Source organism: Mauremys mutica, chromosome 8, assembly GCF_020497125.1.
Source record: "Mauremys mutica isolate MM-2020 ecotype Southern chromosome 8, ASM2049712v1, whole genome shotgun sequence".
Classification (NCBI taxonomy): domain Eukaryota; kingdom Metazoa; phylum Chordata; order Testudines; family Geoemydidae; genus Mauremys; species Mauremys mutica.
In genome coordinates, this window is record NC_059079.1 from 32,798,565 (window position 1) to 32,820,775 (window position 22,211).

At 45.4% G+C, this 22,211-nt stretch overlaps 1 protein-coding gene across 12 annotated transcripts in view; it reads right to left on the reverse strand.

Moving 5' to 3' along the window:
- The window catches only part of HFM1 (helicase for meiosis 1), a 127,896-nt gene that overhangs the window by 24,252 nt on the left and 81,433 nt on the right, over positions 1 to 22,211 (reverse strand). For 10 of the 12 annotated variants that reach the window (XM_045028280.1, XM_045028278.1, XM_045028282.1 and 7 more), the window contains 9 exons: positions 12,805 to 12,888; positions 8,809 to 8,966; positions 7,833 to 7,936; positions 6,785 to 6,937; positions 6,090 to 6,185; positions 5,543 to 5,661; positions 4,585 to 4,670; positions 4,325 to 4,434; positions 2,780 to 3,022 (listed from right to left, as the gene is read on the reverse strand). In XM_045028280.1, the coding sequence (XP_044884215.1) occupies positions 2,780 to 3,022; positions 4,325 to 4,434; positions 4,585 to 4,670; positions 5,543 to 5,661; positions 6,090 to 6,185; positions 6,785 to 6,937; positions 7,833 to 7,936; positions 8,809 to 8,966; positions 12,805 to 12,888 (1,153 nt within the window). The remainder of the gene's footprint in view (positions 1 to 2,779; positions 3,023 to 4,324; positions 4,435 to 4,584; positions 4,671 to 5,542; positions 5,662 to 6,089; positions 6,186 to 6,784; positions 6,938 to 7,832; positions 7,937 to 8,808; positions 8,967 to 12,804; positions 12,889 to 22,211) is intronic. The other 2 variants (XM_045028284.1, XM_045028285.1) reach the window with 2 other exon arrangements.

Below are 22,211 nucleotides of genomic sequence, written 5' to 3' on the forward strand. Positions count from 1 at the left end.
TAGCAGTCTGAAGTTATAGTGGTCCATGTAGAGAAGAAAAAGAAAGGCGGTTGCAGAAAAGCGGGAAAGATGGATCTGGGATATAGTCTGGTAGGTCACCCTCGGGCGCACCCTCAAAATGCTCGCTTGCCACCCTGCTTATTGCGGGTTGAGCCCGACTGGGCAGAGGGTGGTGGTGGGTGGCTGGGGTGGCGCTTGTAGCCCCTACTCTTTGTGTGGGGCGGCTCCTGCCAGGGTTGGCTCCCTTGGCCCTGAGATTGCTGTGGTTTGAACTGCTTACAGGCTGGACTGGGGACGTACAGCCCTAGAGTTTTCAGGGTATCGCGGGAGTCCTTTAGTCCATGCAGTTTACTGTCTGCTCTGCAAACAGAGCCTGGTCGTCGAAGGGGAGGTCCTGCATTGACTGCTGTGCTTCAGTCAACAAGCCAGAGAGGAGCAGCCAGGATGCCCGCCGCTTGGGGTCTGCTGCATATGAAACTGCCTGGAGGGCCGCTCTGGCTGCAGCTGTGTCCTCCTCAAGGATCGCCTGGAATTGCTTCCTGGACTGTTCTTATGTCTATGAAAGTGCCCCTTACGCTCATGAAAGGCCTAAGCTAATGATTACTTCAGAAGTTGGGCTGAACAACTCTGGCCTCTATTCCAGAGCTTGTCCTCAAAGGGGCACTGCTCACAGCCTGAAGCCGATGTACAGGGAGTTCTCCCCAGGCAAGATCTAATGGGGGACTCATGGCCTTCTCCATAAGATACTTCCTCAGTCAAAGCTCTCATCCATCTCAGTTTCAGGGAGGGAAGAAGCAGCAGTTGCTGCACTTGGCAGAGATATAAGCCTCCCCAAGGCAGTAAAGGCAGCATTAGTGTTCATCACTGATCGAGAAGGAGCAGGTATAGGAGAGAGAGTTCTTAAACCTTGGGACTCTGGGCACAGTCCTTCTCCCAAAAGGGAAAAATGGGAAAGGTCCCTGAGGTGGGGGAAACTACTAAAATGGTAAAATACTAAAACTATGTACAAGATGTTTATAGATAGGTAGACAATACTCTTTGGAGAGAGAGGATTCTGACTCAGGTCATGCTGCAGTAAGAAGGAACTGGAGAGGTGTCAGTTCAAATCACCCCTTATACCTTCGGTATGGAACATGAGAACAACTGCACAGGTGTGGTCCAACAGACATTATTTGCTAGAAATCTCTGGTCTCAGGTGCATGAAGCGCCTGTGTGCACACATGTGAAATATATATAGGGACCACCATTCAAAGAAGAAACTAATTTAGACAGGTGTTTTTACCATTGTATTGTTCAACTCTGCTCAGAGTGGGGATAGACAAAATGGTGATGAAAACAGCTTAGCCTGCTTGAGCCCTATCTGTGCTACAGCTCCTGCCATTGCTACCACCGGGGTGAATTAAGGGTCACATTTGTCAGTGTAGATGCAGCCTATTCTAAGAGTTTAACTTAACATTTGTTACTGTAAAACTCCCATTTTGTTCTGATGCCATTAAGACGATTAATTTTAAAGTTTACATTTATCAACACTGCAGCATAAATAAAAAACCCAACAAATTCACATGTTTACAAAATTATCACAATAATTCTGAATTGATCTATCATTTGACTTTCATAATTTGGAGAATTTTAATACACTTGTTTCCTTAGATATCTTTTCTATTGATTTTAAGCACGTATATAGCTGCAGAAGAACAGAGGGAAATACATTGCAAGATCATCTATTTTAATATGGTTACATTCACTTGTGAGAACAATGAATGCGTAATTCAATATGCAATTTAACAAAGGTTTATTTTATCTTCAAAACCATACCGCTTATTGAAACATAGAAAGCAGGAAGGCCAAAACAATTCCTAATTCTCAGGAACCATTCTTTTTCCAACTTGAAGCATGCACCTTGATAAAGCTATCCTACCCAGGCCCTGGTGAGTAGGCCCAATTCTGCAAATTCCATTTACTTCATTGAGATGTGAAGGTGCTCTGTACCTTCTAGAAATGGGCCTACAATGTGAATATTTACATGGAGACACAGGGGAAGAAAGGACACTTTCAATTTTCCCAATCTGTATTCTAATCTAATACTGTGGATGGCTCTTCCAGTCATGTGAGAGAGATTGGTTATGGACTCAATCAGAAAGAACCTGCTTCAAACTGTGATTGTGAAATAGGGAATAATACACATGAAATCAGATCCATTAACCTGATTATGATATAATGTATGGGGAAAGGGTGGATATGGTGTTTGTAATTCAGGCCTCAGGAAGGGAGCAATGTTTGGCAGTTGCAAAGTAATTGCACAGCATTTAGACAGTAGAACTTGCCTGCTGGAAAAAGGCAAAATCTGCTGATCTTAAAACCTCTTAAGTCTATGATGATTCAGGGGGCTAGCAGGTGCTGAGTCTATAATTTGTTGGTAAGGCCTACAATTAATTGTACCAAATTGGTGACAACTGAAAACATTAACTATTTACCTGCTCATCATTTTAACAAATACCCAACTTCTGAGACTGTGAATGAAGGTTCAGTAGAAAATCATCTTTGATATTTAGGCTGCAATAATCTTGAATGAAAAATCTGTCTTTACACTACAATTCTAAATCAAATGGTCAATTAAGTTACCCACAGATTTTAAGTTAAATTTTACTTTAGATCATAATCAATTACTTTTAACAAAAAGGCGGCAAAGAGTTAATTTGAAGAAGATTATCTGGTACACTGTCCATTTGGTACATACAGTGACAATTATAAACAATAGATTACACCAAAATAATTTTACCTAAATCTTCTCTACTCTCCACACTAGTGAGAAAGCTGCTAGCATGTATTAATTTGTCATCATCAAAATCATCCCAAACTTCATCTCCCAATTCAAAGTTCACATTCAAAGCCTCTGAAAACCAAGAGCTGCTTTTATCTGCATTAGTAAAATTATGCATTAAAGATTCTTTAAGATTTTTCTTTGACGTCATCATCTGATGGCTCTCCTCACTTACAGTCACAGAATGTTCCCAAGAGAAATCTGTAATGCAATTATAATAGGGGTGTAAAACTCTGGATTGCATGCTTAAGACTATTTGTTCAACCTATAAAAAAAAGCAAACTATGTTAGCTACACACTTTTTATCAACATTATTTTAAGAAAAGTAATCTTCACTCCAAATTCCAGCTAGGGATCCTTATAAAGAATATTTCAAGTCACTTCTGATTTAATTTTTTTTCCAGTGTGAAAATTATGGTCTGGTGGAGTGCAAGTTTAACACTGACGAGCCCAGTCCCTTTACCTTCCCCCATTCATTTTCTCTTTATTCACTCTATTTAGTCTTACTCACTGTCTCCCTCTCCTATAAATTCAACTTCCAAGAACTAATCACAGCAGACAAAAACATTTTAAACAATTAATTTTAAAAGCATTTAACTAAAATATGTTAAGATAGCTGAATTAAAACATTATTTGAGAGTACTATGCAGAATGGAAGGGTTTCCATTTCCTTTCACTGCTTGAGTAGCAGAAATGAGCATGAGCAGATGTGGCAGCTGTTTCATGTTAGGAAAATAAGTAGAAAATACTGCTATCTTTTGAACACTGGAAATAGAACACAATTGTATACTGTAAATTGGCGTGTGCTAGAAATGGAAAGCACGTAATATGCAGTGTATGTAAGTGAAAATAGCTTATGTGGTAGGATTGGGACCTTCATCAACCGTGATGGGAAGCAGCAGTAAAGTTTCATTGATTATTAAGATGTACTCACATTTATGGAGAAATTAGAACCTTGAAAGGTATTAAAATAAAACTTCAGTTTTTAATATAGATAAGAGTGAGAGGTTTTACTAAATGTTAATTTAGCTGTTTTAAAGGCCAATCCAGCAAACAATACAAAGCATAAGGCTTACTTTTCACTCAGATACTCCACTGATGATGGGAAAGGTATGTGGAAAGCAGAAGGAGATAGAGATAAACTATCAGATGCATTACAATTGGCATCAATGGGAATAAGTACAGTCATAAGCATCAAACTCAGTAATAGGTATTTACAGAATTAGGCCTAAGGTATTAGAACTAACCACTACCATTTTCCTTTAAGGGACATTTATTGGCTGAGAGCTCTGCTTGCAACTTTAATTGATTTTAGAAGAAAAGCCAATGTCAAAGCAAGTTCCTTGCCTTGACAGAGCATATTGTATTGCCCTAAATATGCAGTTCCCCGCAGCACTATGGTGGTTGCTGTAGTGATTTCAACAGGTTTAATTTTGCAAGGAACATTTAATTCAAAACAATGAAAAAAATAATAGAAAATCTCATACATTAATAATAACTTACTACTCTTTTCATAACTCTCTGATTGCAGCTGGTTCTGAGGTCTACCAAGGATATTAACATTATTCCAGTGTTCTTGTGAAGCTGAGCCAGAAGACTGTGCATAGTCACACCTTCATACAAATCAGTAAAACAGAGTCACAAGAAAGTTGCAATTTAAAAATAATTTGATTCAGAAAACAGGTCTTCACTGCTTATGCCATGAGAGAATTTTAACTGAGCAGGTTTTAAATTCTATTATACTTATAGCAATAATACAGTACCTTGGCAATGCTGGCAACAAAGATTTTGGTGTAAAAACAAATTGTTTCAGATCCACATTTGGAGATTTATTTAACTGTATCTGCATCTAAAAAAAGATTATTACAGATGATTAGTGTATTATTGTATTTTAATAGTCTGGATCACACCACTTGCACTTTCCAAAGAATAAAGAAGCCACTACAGGAAGAAAGTTATTATTCATATTTTATAGAATTAATGCATACAATGTACAGCTATCTGATGGAATAGATTTCTTTAAAAAGTTTTATTACACACATTTTTCAATTTAGCCAGTGAGACCTTGGAGTAATGCAAGTATCTCAGCAAGCCCAGACTGTTAACCACATTTCTTTCTCAGTTACCTATGGGCCAAATCATCCTCCACTGCAGAAAAACCTGCAGGGAGGGGGAAATAAGCATTGCAAAAACTCAGATGCCACATTCTCTCCATAGGGAAGAAGGGTTTGCAGGCACATCCAGGGGGCAAAGTACTTAGCCTTGAAACTCTGTGGAGTCTAAGAATCTAAAAAGAATGTTACTCTTAAAACCTCCTCTGGCAGCATAATTCTCTCAGGACACCAGTATTCATTTTTACTTATAATTTCAGGTAGTATTTCCCTAGGTTGTCACATAGAGTGGTGGCTTCCAGCCATGCCTGCTACTCAGTCCACCATACTTTCCTAAACCTGCAGAGTACAAATCAGGCAGTGTTTGCAGAGAAAGGCTTCCATGGGCTCATGGGAAGCATACCACTTAGCAGCTACACCCTTCCAAGATTACTGGGCCTTTCCCATCCTTTTTGTGCTCCTTTGCTATTTCCATATTTCACAGCAATGGGACACATTTGCCTATACGTGTCTATATGTGATTAATAAAATGCCTTCAATCTACCAATACTTATATATTCAATAAACAAGATTAAATTTTTTTTTCAGGAGTGTGTATGTTAAAACGAACCTTTAATCGTTTTACTGGGGGAACTGATGAAATTGAGTTTCTGTTCCTTAAATCAGCTAGGTATGAAGAAAACTTTGAATCTTTCTTTAACTCAGATTTTTGTGAAACTCCAACTTTACCTAAGAAAAGGAATTGAAGATTCTTCAGATTAAATTTTAGGGGTAAAATACAGGACCCATTTGAGTCAATAGGAATTTTGACTTCAACTGGGCTAAGATTTCATCTTTGATGTTTTATAAAAGACAAATTTTGATGCGTTTGTTTTCATACAAAAATATGAAAAGCTTGACATTGCTATCAAATTCTGTAAAATATTACTCTTCATTGTATTCGCTACAGAATAATTATACTGCAGTTATTTATTAATAATTTTTACTTTTTAGATTGCATTATATTGACATTTTAAGCATGATTCTCTTGCTTTGTACTCTTTTTACAGCAATGTCACCATTAATATTAAAAAAATCCTAATTTACACTTGTGTAAATGAGGGAATTAGATCCTTTGAATTTAGATGTTAGAAATAATGAGTTTTCATGAAACTCACAGCAGTCATGTCCACATACATCTTTATTTTTACAGTGATGGCTGCATTCTCTGTTCCCAAGTTTCATGTAGGTGATCTCTCGGTTACAGGCACCTCCTGAGGTAATATAAGAAGAAGAAATGCTGACATTTTTCTATTTCACTGATTTTTTTGAGGGTTTCTCAGGGAGAAAAAGGAACAAAGTCATCCATGGCACTAGATTTTTGTTCACCTCCAAATAACTTTTGGGTCAAAAAAGTCAACTGCTACATGTTTGCCAGAGAGACTTCCCCTTTGGGTTGCTAAGACTGTTTTCATAGCAAAGCAATAACTGTCCCCACTAAAAGCTGTAAGCATCACCTCAACACCACTCTAAAACTCTGAAGGCATGAGGTACTAGATGTCCAACTTCTCCCAAATTCAGTTCCCTATGGAAACGTATTGCACTACCTGTTGAGCCAATGGAGCAACACTCTATGCCCTTGTTGGGACTCGATGGAAATAGTCCTAATTGTCTATACCAGATTCAAAGCCATAGTACACTAAATTCCTTAATATAGTCTAGTGTGTTTTCATACAACATTTTACTCAAAAGTGAGGAAAGATGAACAAATATGGGGCCCAGTCCTACTCATATTGAAGTAACTGACCAAACTTCCATTGACCTCAACAGGTCCAGGATGTGGGACTCTATTCTTTAGAGTATTATTAATTACCTGTATTCTTTCTCGCTGCTGCTGATCTTATTGAAGAGGCATGATACATAGGTGAAGACTCGGCTTCTAATTTTCTTTGTAAAACAACTTCATTTCCAAACCTTTTTGGTCCTAAGTAAAAGGCTGTATAGGTTTGCTGAATATCCACCCCAACTTTTAGAAATGATCCACAAAAATGTTTATGTAAATATAAAAAAAAATTTAATTACCATTTTTTTTTATAATGAACAGTGTTATACAGTATGTTTTCATAATTTACCATTATAGTAATATAGTATTTTGCATTTAATGTTATGGTTGAGATTTAAACAAATAAATTCAGGAAATTTAAAGTTATGGTTCCTACAAGAATCGTTTAGCTAATCTGTACAGTATACACTGTTCACTTTAACATATGTATATGTATTTGTTTTAGGAAGTGGGACTGTGTCTTGGGCATTTCTGATCCAATTTTGAACAATTTTCACCTCCTTAGCATTGCATTGCAAGCTGCTGTTAGGGAACATTAGTAGCACTATTTTCAGTTACACAAGAAGTACAACTAAGTGCTGATAATACTTTTGATGTTAAATGCTATTAGTATTTACAGCTTTGGACAACAGAACAATCTACACAAGGTTAAAGACTAGGAGGGATTTGACATTAAGAGAATCAATGTTAAATCAGGCAAATCTGATGTGATGAATTGGTATGTGGCTCAGAACTGACGGAGAGGAGATTGGAAAACTTTGGGGATGGATGGGGTGAAGTATTTTGGAGTCATCTTCTAAAGAGTTTTGGGAAGAAGGGCTCAGGTTAAATCCTAGGGAGCAAAGAGAGATGACTGGTAATGTATAGGAGACTTAGATGAAATAGTTACATTAGAAAAATCTCATATTTAATGCTTTTAGTGTAGTATGCCATACAATAAAACAATGAATAGAATATTATTTTAAAATTAATTCATTTTTATTAATTTTTTGGCTTGGTATAAAGGAAACTGGTTTCACTATTTATTCAACATCTTTAAAAGTATATTTTAAAGTGCTAATCATATCAATAAACCTACCATATTCAGAGCTAATTAAATTTATGCTAAGTTCCTCAGATTTAAGAGCTCTTTTCACTTCAATTTTTTTAGTCCAATTTCCATTTTTCAGCAAGACAGAATCCCTGCAACATATAATAATATAATGATATTAAGTATACACAATGGACAGTAAGATTGTGGTAAACATTTTATTAAAAGAAGTCAGATTATTTGTGATGCTAGCAGTATGGAAATCTAGAAAAAGACCATACAGCAGTTTTGATTCAGGTGATGAGGGGATCTCTTAAAAACATTCTCAATAGGATGTGCCCTCAGGGCCTGCAGCCGTAAGATAGCCAGGGTCCTGAAGATGAGATTCCAGTTTTGCAAGGTGCAAAGAGCAAGCCTTCCTCTATGTGAGGACTTGATCAGGACCCAGGTGCAGGTCATCTAGTTGGAAAAGATTTATTTTACTCTGTTTCCCATTCCCTTCAAGTACAGCTCATCCAACTGGAGAGAGAGTGTCTAATTCCTCCGTCAGGTGAAAAAAACCTGTATAGGGAAGGTAGGCAAGTACTGCCTATGTAAATAATTCAGTACCTAATTTTCATGAGCAACAATTCAAAAGTTTCCTATTAGCATTACTTAATGTAAATTTTGTATATTTATATTAAAACTGGATGCTTTTGGCTTCAATATAATCAATAAAATTGATAACACTTGCACAGATATTTAGAATGGCATGATATATGCAAGGGGACTGACTACTGCACTGCGCCTTGTTTAGCCATTTACACCAGTGCAAAGCAACTATAAAATGCTACGAAATCAGGAAGCACTTTATACCCATTTTACACAGTGCACAAAGCAACAGAGAATCCATTTGCAGCAGGATTTCCACTAAAATAACAGAGATTTGGTTAGTCTCATTAATATAAAAAAATGTTACACCAGCTACATATTATTTGAAAATGGCATTCCTAAAGATGTAAATAACATGAGTGATCACACTTACATAATTTTCTGTTTAAAAACCACTTGATTATCAGCATCTCCTATGATCAAGGTTACATAGTGAAAGTCTGGTGCAGTTCTCTTAATCTGAAGCTGTTCAAAGTTTGTTAATATGATGGTCACTAAGATTTCAGCCACCGTATCGCTGTATTTTGCAAGCTAGGAAAATAAATCATACATAAAACGATATAACCAGTAAAAACACTCCAGAGTAAGCCACACGCCTTTTCATGAATTTGTACACCATGCACAAACAAAGGCTCAATTTGGACAGGTGCAATTTCAACAGAACACACATTTGTTTTGTCCACACAACAGAAAGGGCTATTATTGCGAGTTCATTGCTGAGATTCTAAGTTTGAATGATTGTTCAAAGATACTCTGCACTTCTAGCCAAAGATGAATGTCACAGCACAGAAAAACCTCTTCTGTTCACTGCCAAGGAAAACAGAAACCTGATTCTATGAGGGATGCACACCAGTGACTTCCAGTGGAACAGTCTGTTTACTAGTAAATCCAAAGAAAGATATGAATATTCATCATGTATCCATTGCTGGAGTTCAAACACTAGAAATAATGATTCATGCCCTGTTAATACTAGCATTTCAAGATGTGTTATAGTTTTTAAACCAGGTGCTTTCTAGAAATGTGTTATTTGTAAAATACCTATTTTACTAGAACTTTATTAAGTACAGTAACTCCTCACTTAACGTTGTAGTTATGTTCCTGAAACATGTGACTTTAAGCGAAATGATGTTAAGTGAATCCAATTTCCCCATAAGAATTAATGTAAATAGGGGGGGTTAGGTTCCAGGAAAAAAATTTTCACCAGACAAAAGACTATATATATATACACATATATATATATATATATACACACACACACACACACACACAGTATAAGTTTTAAACAAACAATTTAATACTGGTACACAGCGATGATGATTGTGAAGCTTGGTTGAGGTGGTGCAGCATGGCAGACAGAGACACACACCATGTGTAAGAGAGATGCGCATTCCCCCTTTAAGTATGCTGACCCCACTGTAAGAACACTGCCTCTAAGTAGATCAGCAAGTTGACAGCACCCATGTTGCGAGCAAGCTCCCTCAGTCCTGAGCTCTGTCATGTTCCCTCCGCCCCGCTCTATGGAGACGGGGTAAGCGGGGTGCAGAAGCCGGGGGGAGGGGAACACCCTGACATTAACCCCCTTCCCCTCCCCCCCCAAGCAGGAGGCTCTGGGGAGCAGCTCCAAGGCAGAGGGCAGGAGCAGCACATGGCAGTGGGGGGAGGGACAGCTGATAGCCTGCTGGGTGGCTGCCGCACAGGGAACTTAGGGCAATGGGGAGTTGATGGGAGGCTGCTGGTACACCCTGGTTCAAAGCCCCCATCAGCTGGCTGCAATGGGCTGCTCTTCCTGCAAGCAGTGGACAAAGCAGGTGGCTGCCAAACGACATTATAAGAGAGCATTGCGCAACTTTAAATGAGCATGTTCTCTAATTGATCAGCAACGTAACAACGTTAACTGGGATGACTTTAAGTGAGGAGTTACTGTAATCCTAATGTTTTCAAAATATGTCAGACTGGTGATGCGAGTGAATCAACTATTATTCTATTCACCCACATAACAAGTTCATTATGGACAGCAGCGAGGCAAGCTCTCTCAACACTGCCCTGTTCCCCCATTCCAATGTGTATCTGTCTGATTTAGAAGGAGACTACTTTAGGTGAGTGAAGATAGTTCGGTCTCCATTCTTTTTCTAATGTTAAGACTGCAGTAATGAGTCCTAATCATGGCAGTTTTGAGAGTGGACTTTTTTCACTACAAACTAGACCGAGACCATCAACTTCTTTCTCACAAACCCCAAAAGAACCTTTCTATTATAATGACTTACAGTCACAACTGCTGGTTCTATGTTGGAGACAAGGGGCATGACGTAATATTTTTTATTGGACCCACTTCTGTTGGTAAGTGAGACAAGCTTTCAAGCTTACATAGAGTTCTTCTTCAGGTCAGGCATAGTTCAGTCTGGCTCAGGTTGGTAATCTAACAATCAAAGCTTCTATATCCCTTTATTAAGTTTAATTGCTGGGTACTAATTATACCATTTAAATGATTAATCAGTGGTTAACGGAAGCCAGAAATGTGATCATCAAATTCTAGAGAAATGAACTGTGCCCATCATTTTGAAGAATTCTTATGGAAGATATAGGAAATAATTGCTTTGGAGAAACTTATGGTAAAAACGAAATGTATTTTACATGTATGTATATTTTTCATAAACAATATAATGCTATTTCAAATGCTGATTTGAGATGGTCTTGGTATTTTTTTTTCAGTTAATGATATCAGCTATTATGGGTCCAATTTGGATTACATAAATTAAAATAGAATCACAATAAATCTTGGCTGAAAGAGGTTAATACATTAAATTCTGATCCTCTATTGTTGGCATAAACAAAAATGTATCAGACACAAATATATGTATCAAAATAAATATGAACTAGCTTCACAGGAAAGAATACAGAATACGACAAGAAAAATCCTCCTTTTCTCTTATTAATTCATATGTAAATATGTCTAGGGATGAAGCAAGAAAACTAGATACTTCTTGCTTCAATTTTATAGGAAAACAAACTTTAATAATGCAGGCCGATCTTTGTGCAGCATTTATCATTGTTAACTTTTCCTTCTGAAAAGGATTAAGAATTACCAATACATTATTCAAGCACTTGTGCTAATCTACAAAATGACAGACTAAAACTGAATTGATCATTATTATAGTAATAGTCTAACACTTTAAACTTATATCGAGTTTTTCATCTTCAAAGTACAAACTGTAATTAATTGTCTTAACAACACTATGAGGCAATTAAGTGTTGTTATCCACATTTTGCAGATAAGAAAGACGAGGCAGACTGGTTAAGTGACTCAGAGCCGCCCAGAGGATTCAGGGGGCCTGGGGTCCTCGGCGGCGGGGGGCCCCCGCTTCGGCGGCAGGAGGATCCTTCTGCTCCGGGACCCGCCGCCGAATTACTGCCGAAGACCCAGCTCTTCGGCGGCGGGTCCTGGGGCAGAAGGACCCCCCCGCTGCGGGTCTTCGGGGCACTTCAACAGTGGGTCCCGGGGCGGAAGGACCCCCCGCGGCCGAATTACCGACAAAGACCTGGAGCGGAAGAAGCCCGCGAGAGTTTTCCGGGGCCCCTGGAGCGAGTGAAGGACCCTGCTCCAGAGGCCCCGAAAATCTCCCGTGGGGGCCCCTGCAGGGCCCGGGGCAAATTGCCCCACTTGCCCCCCCTCTGGGCAGCCCTGAAGTGACTTGCCCAATGCCAGAGAGGGAGCGAGTATCAGAACTCAGAATTTCCCATCTCCCACCCAAAGCATTAGATCATGCCTCCTTTAATATGCATGGTATCAATTATTTGATTCTAATCAGCTATTGTTTCTGTATGTTCCTGAATCTGACATCTAAAAACAGGAAAAAGTTCGTATTGACCTCTTTTTGCCTCATGTTTGATATTTAAGATGGAAGAGAGCTGTCAAATTTACATAATTCAAAAGAGCTAGATCAATAGGTGAACTGTCTCCTTTCACATCTTTTAACATAAAAAGATTGCTGACAAACAGAAGAAACAAGAAAAGAAAGATCAGATATTTTGTGTAGAATGTAGACAACTGACTTAAGAAGTCTTTGAATGAACGTATGTTTCAGGAACATTTCTTATGACAATATTTCCTAAAATGTGGAGTATGCCCATATAGAGGTCACAAAGAACACTCTTAGGAACACAGAATATGTATAAATTAAATGGGCAGGCCTTTAACAACACATGGCAAGGCTGAAGGGGACATGACTGGTTTCATTTTCCTGATGGGGAACATAGACATTTAATATTGTAATATTTTGTTGAAATATTTTATTTTTATTATGTTAGCAGAATTCTAAAGCAAAAGCAATCATAAAAATCATTATCCAGTAAAGCAAATGGAAGAAGTTACCTGCTCAATGTCAAGTTCATATTTTGGTAGGTGTAGCACAGATTCTTTTATTTGGTTTCCAAAAGGAGGATGTCTGTTTAAAATCTGTAAATATTTAGTTTTATTTCTGATATATTACAAGTCATGTTTCACTGGTAAGAAAAATAACTTTCAAATAAAGAAGTTTAATAAGAGAACGCACAGGATCCACTACGGACAGTTCTTATTCACCTACAACTACCCTTAACATCAAAGACGATGGAGATTTCCATATTGTTTCAAGATTTGGCCCATAATTTGCAAATACTGTACTTATTATTAAAGAGGGATAATTATTTTCCAGGGATGGTATAATTTCTTCTTTCCTCATCCTGATGAAGAAATGTCTTAATTGGAAGCAGTTAATTCTTCACCAACCAGGAAAGAGCTGACAAGAAAAAATATCATTTGCTTTGATGTACAATAACTGTTCAGCCACAAGCAGAATAGTCTCTCAGAGGTTGACTCTCACCTCACTCATAATCCTCAACAGGCAAGGAAATTGGAACTTACTAAACTCCTTAGTCCCAGCTCTCCTCCGCCCACAAAAAATAAATGCTATAGAAGACTGCCCCCAGTAAAATGGATCAGATCACGCTAGAATGAATATGAACAACTTTATCTGATAAATTATACTATTCAGAGTAAGAGGGGGAAAAACCCTAGTCCTGGGTAAGGGCTATTCTTGAGAGAAAACTGTGATAGCATATATATGGAAGTCCAAGCATAACAAATAAGTGTTCTGGGACTTCAGAGAGCTTCTATTGTCATTTTGGAAGGACCATAATTCCTCAACATTATTGTGGAGTAGGAGAAAGGAGGTGTTTTAGATGCAGTATTGGCAATACCATAATAAAAGGAAGTTACTAGATGACCCAGCATCCACAGGGGTTCCCCTAAGGCAGTGGTTCTCGAACTTTTTTTTGACCACTTGAAAATTGCTGAGGGTCTCAGTGGACCATTTAATGATCTTTCCAAATGTTGTTTGTACTGTTAGCTAACTATTGAAAAGCGATTTGGATAAAAGCACCATATAAAAAAAACCCTTAATAATAAATGTTATTTTTTGTTCTACAAATAAAAGCACACAACTCATATTTTAATATCAGTAGTATTACCTTTCTAATGCAATGGATGTGCTCTTTCTCCCCTGTGTGGCAGCCCCTGAGCTGGGACTGGGAAGGAGGGCCATCTCTCCTTGGCAGCCACAGCCCTGCACATCCCAAATTCCCCCCACCCACTCTTCTCACCCCAGTGCCCCATACCACCTACCCCCTATTCCCCCCAAGGCCACCACCTCACCTTACATGTGCGTCTTCTCCAGGGTACAGGCACCTAATTTGTGGAGCTATGCCTGTGCAGGTCTACTAATTAGGTGGGTGGCCCTTCATTGTCTCATGTGCGGCTGACCAGGCACGCACCTTAGAGGGAACTATCTGCGGATCACCTGAATGGAGTTCACGGACCACTCGTGGTCCACAGATCATAGTTTGAGAATCTCTGCCCTAAGGAAAAGACGGTTACTCACCGTAGTAACTGTTGTTCTTCGAGATGTGTTGCTCCTATCCATTCCAGTCAGGTGTGCGCGCCGCGCGTGCACGGCTCTCCGGAACATTTTTACCCTAGCAACTCCGGCGGGCCGGCTGGGCGCCCCCTGGAGTGGCGCCGCTATGGCGCCGGATATATACCCCAGCCGGCCCGTCCGCTCCTCAGTTCCTTCTTGCCGGCTACTCCGACAGTGGGGAAGGAGGGCGGGTCTGGAATGGATAGGAGCAACACATCTTGAAGAACAGTTACTACGGTGAGTAACCGTCTTTTCTTCTTCGAGTGATTGCTCCTATGCATTCCAGTCAGGTGAATCCCAAGCCTTACCTAGGCGGTGGGGTCGGAGTGAGACGTGGTGGAGTGTAAAACCGCGGAGCCGAAGGCTGCGTCGTCTCGTGACTGCTGCACCAAAGCGTAGTGGGAGGCGAAGGTGTGGACAGAAGACCAGGTAGCCGCTCTACAGATGTCCTGGATGGGGACATGGGCCAGGAAGGCAGCCAACGAGGCTTGCGCCCTTGTGGAGTGAGCGGTGAGGTGGCATGCTGGCACGCGAGCAAGCTCGTAGCATGTGCGGATACATGCCGTCACCCAGGAGGAAATCCTTTGTGAGGAGACCGGCTCGCCCTTCATGCGGTCGGCGACTGCAATAAATAGCTGGGTCGAGCGTCGGAAGGGTTTCGTCCGCTCGATGTAAAAGGCAAGCGCCCTGCGGACGTCCAGGGTGTGCAGCTGTTGCCCACAAAGTGAGGTGTGCGGCTTCGGGAAGAAAACCGGGAGGAAAATGTCCTGGTTGAGGTGGAAGGCCGACACCACCTTAGGGAGGAAGGCCGGATGTGGTCGAAGCTGCACCTTGTCTCCATGGAAGACGGTGTATGGAGGACCAACCGTTAGAGCACGGAGCTCTGAGACTCGTCTCGCTGATGTAATTGCGACGAGGAAGACTGTCTTCCAGGAGAGGTAGAGCAGAGAGCACGTGGCCAGAGGCTCAAAGGGCGGACCCATAAGCTTGGCCAGGACGAGGTTCAAATCCCAGGCCGGGGCAGGACGCCGCACCGGCGGGTATAAGCGGTCCAGGCCTTTAAGGAAGCGGGAAACCATTTGGTTGGAGAAGATGGACCGACCTTCCACAGATGGACGAAAGGCGGACACTGCTGCCAGGTGTACCCTCAGGGAGGAGACCGCAAGACCTTGCTCCTTAAGGTACCAGAGGTAGTCCAGGATGGTAGGGACAGGGACTACGAATGGATTGAGTCCTCGTTGGTCACACCAGAGTGCGAATCGCTTCCATTTTGCAAGGTAGGTGGAAGGCTTTCTGCTCTCTAGCAGGACGTGCTGTACTGCCGCCGAACAGCCCCGCTCTGCGTGGGTCAACCACGCAAGTACCAGGCTGTAAGATGGAGGGACTGCAGGTTCGGATGGCGGAGTCTGCCGAAGTCCTGTGTGATGAGGTCCGGCCACAACGGAAGGGAGATGGGATCCCGAACGGAGAGCTCTAGCAGCAGGGTGTACCAATGCTGCCTCGGCCAGGCCGGAGCTACGAGTATGACGTGGGCTCTGTCCCTCCGCAGCTTCTGTAGCACTCGGTGTACGAGCGGGAACGGAGGGAAGGCGTAGAGGAGGCGATCCTTCCAGGAGTAAAGGAAGGCGTCCGACAGGGAGCCCGGTGAGCGACCCCGGAACGAGCAAAACAGGTGGCACTTCCTGTTCTCCATGGACGCGAATAGGTCTACTTGGGGAAACCCCCACGTCTGGAAGATTGTGTGCACGACATCGGGACGGAGAGACCACTCGTGGGAGAGGAACGACCTGCTGAGACGGTCGGCCAGCGTGTTCTGCACTTCCGGAAGAAAGGACGCTTCCAGGTGAATGGAGTGGGTCACGCAGAAGTCCCACAAGAGCATCGCTTCCTTGCAGAGGAGGGAAGAGCGGGCTCTGCCCTGCTTGTTCACGTAGAACATCGCCGTCGTGTTGTCCGTGAACACTGTCACGCAGCGGCCTTGCAGGCGGGTGCGGAAGGTGTGACACGCCAAACGGATCGCTCGCAGCTCGCGGATGTTGATGTGTAGAGCGAGCTCTTGGGGTGACCAAAGGCCTTGGGTGTGCAGGTCGCCCAGGTGAGCTCCCCAGCCGAGCGCTGAGGCATCCATGGTCAGAGTGGCGGATGGGCGAGGAGGGTGGAACGGGACTCCCGCACACACGACCTCCAGGTCTAGCCACCAGCTGAGGGACTCGAGGGTTGGTTTGGTGACTGTGACCACCATGTCGATGGGATCTCGATGCGGCCGGTACACCGACGCTAGCCAGGACTGGAACGGGCGTAGGTGGAGCCGCGCGTACGCGGTGACATACGTACAGGATGCCATGTGGCCCAGGAGGCGGAGGCAGGATCGCACCGTCGTGGTAGGGAAGGTGACGAGGTCTCTGATGATGGAGACCATTGTCTGGTGCCATGATCATGGCAGGCAGGCCCTGGCCAACGTGGAGTCGAGAACCGCTCCAATGAACTCCACCCGCTCCGACGGAATCAATGAGGACTTCTCGGCATTGATGAGAAGACCGAGTCGTTGAAAGAGGAACAGGATTTCTGTCATCTGGTCCATTACCAGCCGCTGAGACTTTCCGCGAATCAGCCAGTCGTCGAGATACGGGTAGACGTGTATCTGACGACGGCGGAGGGCTGCGGCAACCACCGCCATGCATTTGGTAAACACCCTCGGTGCGGTGGATAGGCCGAATGGTAGCACTGCGAACTGGTAGTGAACGTTGTTGACTACGAACCGCAGGTAGCGTCGATGGGGAGGGTAGATCGCAACATGGAAGTACGCGTCCTTCATATCGAGGGCGGCAAACCAGTCTCCCGGATCCAGAGAGGGAATGATGGTCCCCAGGGTGACCATGCGGAACTTGGGCTTGAGCACATACTTGTTTAGCTCTCGAAGGTCCAGTATAGGACGTAGCCCTCCTTTCGCTTTGGGGATTAGAAAATATCGGGAATAGAATCCCCTGCCCCGCCTGTCTTGAGGCACTGCCTCTATGGCACCCACGCTCAACAGAGTCTGGACCTCTTGTAAGAGGAATTGCTCATGAGAGGGGTCCCTGAAGAGGGACAGGGAGGGAGGGTGGGAAGGGGGGGGTGAAACAAACTGAAGGTGGTATCCCGACTGGATTGTTTGGAGCACGCAGTTGTCCAAAAGGGACCACGCCAAAAAGAAATGGGAGAGGCGGTTGCAAAACAAAAGGGTAGGATCCGGTGAAGAGACTGATGGGCCGTCCTCGGGCGTCCCATCAAAAGGCCTGCTTGGAGCCTTGCGGGGCCTTGGAAGGGGCCTGGGTCTGGTTGCGCCTGTTGCCGGATGGACGACAGCGATTTTGGCCCGGTCGCCTGCTGTTGTAAGGGCGATACCGATGCTGAGAGAAAGGACGTGAGGGTTGCTGCCTGAAGGACCGGCGCTGTGGAGCCGGTGTGTGCATCCCAAGGGTGCGGATCGCTACGCGACCGTCCTTCAGGGTCTGGATCCGGGCATCAGTTTTCTCGGAAAAGAGACCCTGGGTGTCAAATGGCAGGTCCTGCAATGTGTACTGCACCTCCGGTGGCAGTGTGGAGGACTGCAGCCAGGAGATGCGCCGCATCATCACTCCTGAGGCTAGGGTCCGAGCTCCCGAGTCCGCGGAGTCAAGGGCGGCCTGGATGGAGGACCTGCAAGATTTCTTCCCCTCATCCAACATCGTCGAGAACTCTTGGTGGGAGGCTGTTGGGAGCAGCTCTGTAAACTTCGCCAGGGACACCATGATGTCATACGTGTACCTGGCGAGGAGGGCCATCTGGTTGGTGATGCGAAGTTGCAGGCCTCCGGCCGAGTAGACCTTACGGCCTAACAGGTCCATTCGCCGCGCCTCCTTCGACTTTGGCGCAGGGGCGGGTTGACCATGCCTCTCCCTGTCGTTGACCGACTGCACGACCAACGAGTCTGGGGTCGGGTGAGTATACAAATACTCATAGCCCGTAGGTGGGACCGAGTACTTGCGCTCGACCCCGCGGGCCGTAGGAGGGATGGATGCCGGCGACTGCCAGAGCGTGGTGGCGTTCTTCTGGATTGTCCGAATGAATGGTAAGGCCACCCGTACTGGAGCCTCCGCTCCAATGACGTTCGTGACGGGGTCCTCATCCTCCTGGACCTCTGCTACGGGGAGATCTATGGCCTTCGCCACGCGGCGAAGGAGGTCTTGGTGGGCCCTCGTCTATCGGTGGAGGATCCTTGGCAGATGCTCCAGCCACCGCCTCGTCTGGTGACGACGACGAGGACAAGCCCTGGACGACAGCCTCCGTGGGTGGATCTTCCAGCGGTTGATCGGCTGGCTCGGGCTGAGGATGCCTCTGGGGGTCAGGCGGTACCGAAACCGAACCCGGTGGCGAAGGGGGCGGTTGGCTGACGGTGGCCTCCGGTACCCTGCGCTCGGAGGCAGGGGCTCTTGGAGGAAAGGGTACCCCTTGAGTGTCGTATTGGGCCCAGGGTACCCAGAAGCCCCACTGTTGTGCACCCTGAGGCTGGCTCTGCGGAGTAGGTGGCAGGTGCCCATTGCTGTCTGCCCCGGAAGCGACCGACGCGGGGCGGGAGGGCCATGGGGGCGCGGAGGCGCTGATGGACTGCGCCGTGGAAAAGGGCAGTCTGGCCCCGGACAGTGCCGAGGATCGGTGCCGGGCATCACGGTATCGGGATGGTGACCGAGACCAACGTCCGCCGCGGTGCCAGGAGCTCGACCGGTGCCGGGAGCTTGACCGGGATCCGGACCTGCGGTGCCGTGAGCGGCTGCGCGAGTCACGGTGCCGGGAAGCAGACCTCCGTCGGTGCCGTCGCGAAGGCGATCGGGACCTGGAGCGACGCCGGGAGTGCAACCGGTACCACGATGTTGAACGGTACCGGGAATGCGACTGGCGTCGGGACGGCGACCGGTACCGCGATGGTGAGCGGTGCCGGGATCTTGAGCGGCGGGACGGTGACCTGCGTCAGGACCGGGAACGAGACCGGGACCGGGAGCGCCGTCTGTGCCATCCATCCGGAGAAGGGGGCCGGATCATCATCGCCGGCTTTCCCGCCGATACAACAGCCCGCACCGGCGGTGCCAGGGGCCGGAGGCTCGGTGCCTCTGTGAGCTCTATGAGCTCGCGCGCCGTAGAGAAAGTCTCAGGCGTGGATGGCAGCCGAAGCTCAACCGCGGTCGGTGCCGGGGAGCATGGCGGTGCCGGACTCGACGGCCCTTGCGGCGCCGGAGTCAACGGCCCGGTGCACGTCCTGTGCACGGCCACAGCGGAGACCGCAGGTGGCGTAATTGACTTGGCTGCTGGGCCCTCAGCGTGGGACTTGGCAGCTGCCTTTGCCGGCTTGCGCTTCTTTGATGGCGACAGGGAGCGGTGCCGGGCCTTCGGTGCCGCTGGCTGAGGTCGCGGAGCCTCGGTGCCGGAGCGGCTCGGGACCGCCGGTGCGCTCCGCACCGATGTAGTCTTCGGTGCCGGCGCAGACGGTGCCGGGGGCAGGAGCGACGCCTCCATTAGGAGCTGCTTTAACCTAATGTCCCGCTCCTTACGCGTCCGGGGTTTGAAAGCGGAGCAGATAGGGCACTTATCTGTCCTGTGACTCTCCCCGAGGCAACGGAGGCAGGAGTCGTGAGGATCCCCGACAGGCATAGACCGCTGGGAAGATGCGCAGGGCTTAAGCCCGGTGCCTTGGGCATGAGCCCGCACCGGGAGAGGAAAGGGAGGGGGAACCCCCCTTATCCTTATCCTAAAACTAACAGAACTATCTACACTAAGTAATGAAAAAACTATATACAGGAAAAAGTAGCGAGAGCTAGGGTTGTGGAGGACAGAGATCACTCCACAGTTCCAACTGGCCGTCACGGGCGGTAAGAAGGAACTGAGGAGCGGACAGGCCGGCTGGGGTATATATCCGGCGCCATAGCGGCGCCACTCCAGGGGGCGCCCAACCGGCCCGCCGGAGTTGCTAGGGTAAAAATGTTCCGGAGAGCCGTGCACGCACAGCGCGCACACCTGACTGGAATGCATAGGAGCAATCACTCGAAGAAGAAATGTATACTATCCTAATGTTATAGCCTGGTAGCACTACCTATTAAAGTTTCCTGACATTTCCAATTATAAGACACTATTTTCATCCACTTAAAACTCTGTCAAACTTTAACCATCAAGATGAAAGTTTCCATTTTTCGGTGTCTGTCACAGGCTGATCTTTTTGGGCAGGACGGTGAATGTTTCAGCTAAAACAGTTCAGCTTCTTCCAAGAATGAGGTTAGGGAAAAAAGCATTGTTTTGCAATGTCAAAAGAATTCTGGTGACTTTTTCTTTGAGAAGTTCTATCACTCCCAGACTTTGGAGCAGGGAACTGACATTTGGCAAGAGTGGCCTTTGTGTTAGGAATGTGCATTTTGCTGTTCATGTGAAAACCCATCCATACTTGGCCAAATTATAAACCTTTGAAAAATCTCAGATCTCACATGCTCTGTAGAGACTTCTTAAAGTTTAGTAGCTAAAGTCTCTGAATAATCCATCCTCAATGAGCATGCAGCCTCCATCCCCTCACAGCTCCTAGTGCTGTTCAAACTAGGCATGCACCATGCCCAAAGAGCAACAGAGCATGCCTGAACACAGGAATACAGGCGTGAAACAAGGCTTTCTCTGTAATTGCTGCTCCTGTCTGCTATGGGCTGGGGCTGGGGGGGGGGTCAGGCACCAAAACTGAAAGCATGGAGCTTGCCTCCCATGGGCACTCAAGGACCCTGTGCTAAGCCCAGGCAGCATGGGAGAGAAAGCTGCCTGACTTGAATGTGGAAAGAACAAGAGCCAGACCAGGGGAAAGGAAAGGAGTAGATTGTGACAAGGAGCTTGGTGACACTGAAACTGCAAGTGGGGGAAGGAGAGAGAGAAACCAGTGACTGGGAGTTGTGGGTTGACACTGGGATCTGGGGGGAAGCGTTGGACTAATTGGAGCCTGGGACTAAGAGCTGGAGGGAGGGGACACAGGGACTGGCTGAGCAAGGAGACTGGGACAAGAAGCCTGAGGTATGGAGACTGAGACTGAATAGGCAAGGAGAATGGAAGAGAGCAAATATCTATGAAATACTGGTAAAATGTGTCTTATCCCCCTCTAGTGCTGGTCCACATAGCAGATGATAACCTACTCTTGCTATCATTTACTCTGTTGGCTTCAGTGGCAGAGGCCAGTGCTGGGGATCTAGAGCTTCTAACCCTGCTGATGAACCATTTGGATGTCAATATGAAGACACGTGATGGTATTTGTTTTTTCAATTTACTTTTTTAAAAATCTAAGAAATTACACACAAAAACTATGTTAAAAGAACAAAAAGGTTGCAAAGTCAAGCACACAAAAAGTTAGCTTTGCGAATCTTAATTTGGCACTCTTGTGCATATAGTTCACGATATGGTCTCAGATTACATGACCACATATCTTTTCCTTGAGACCCCTGCCTCATTCAGTGCACAGGATGGACTTCCTCTGGACTGAATCAAGGCTGTGCAGTGGAGAGTATGGTCTAGAATAGTGGTTTTCAAACTTTTTTCTGGTGACCCAGTTGAAAAAAACAGTTGATGCCTGTGACCCAACGGAGCTGGGGATGAAAGGCTTGGGGTGTGGGAGGGGGCTCTGGGCTGGGGCAGGGGTTTGGGGTGAGGGAGGGGATCAGGGCTCTGGGCTGGGGTTTCAGGCTCTGGGGTGGGGCCGGGGATGAGGGGCTTGAGGTGCAGGAAGGGGCTCCAGGTTTGGGGGGCGGGGGCTCAGAGCTGGGGTAGGAAATTGGGGCACGGGGTTACCTCA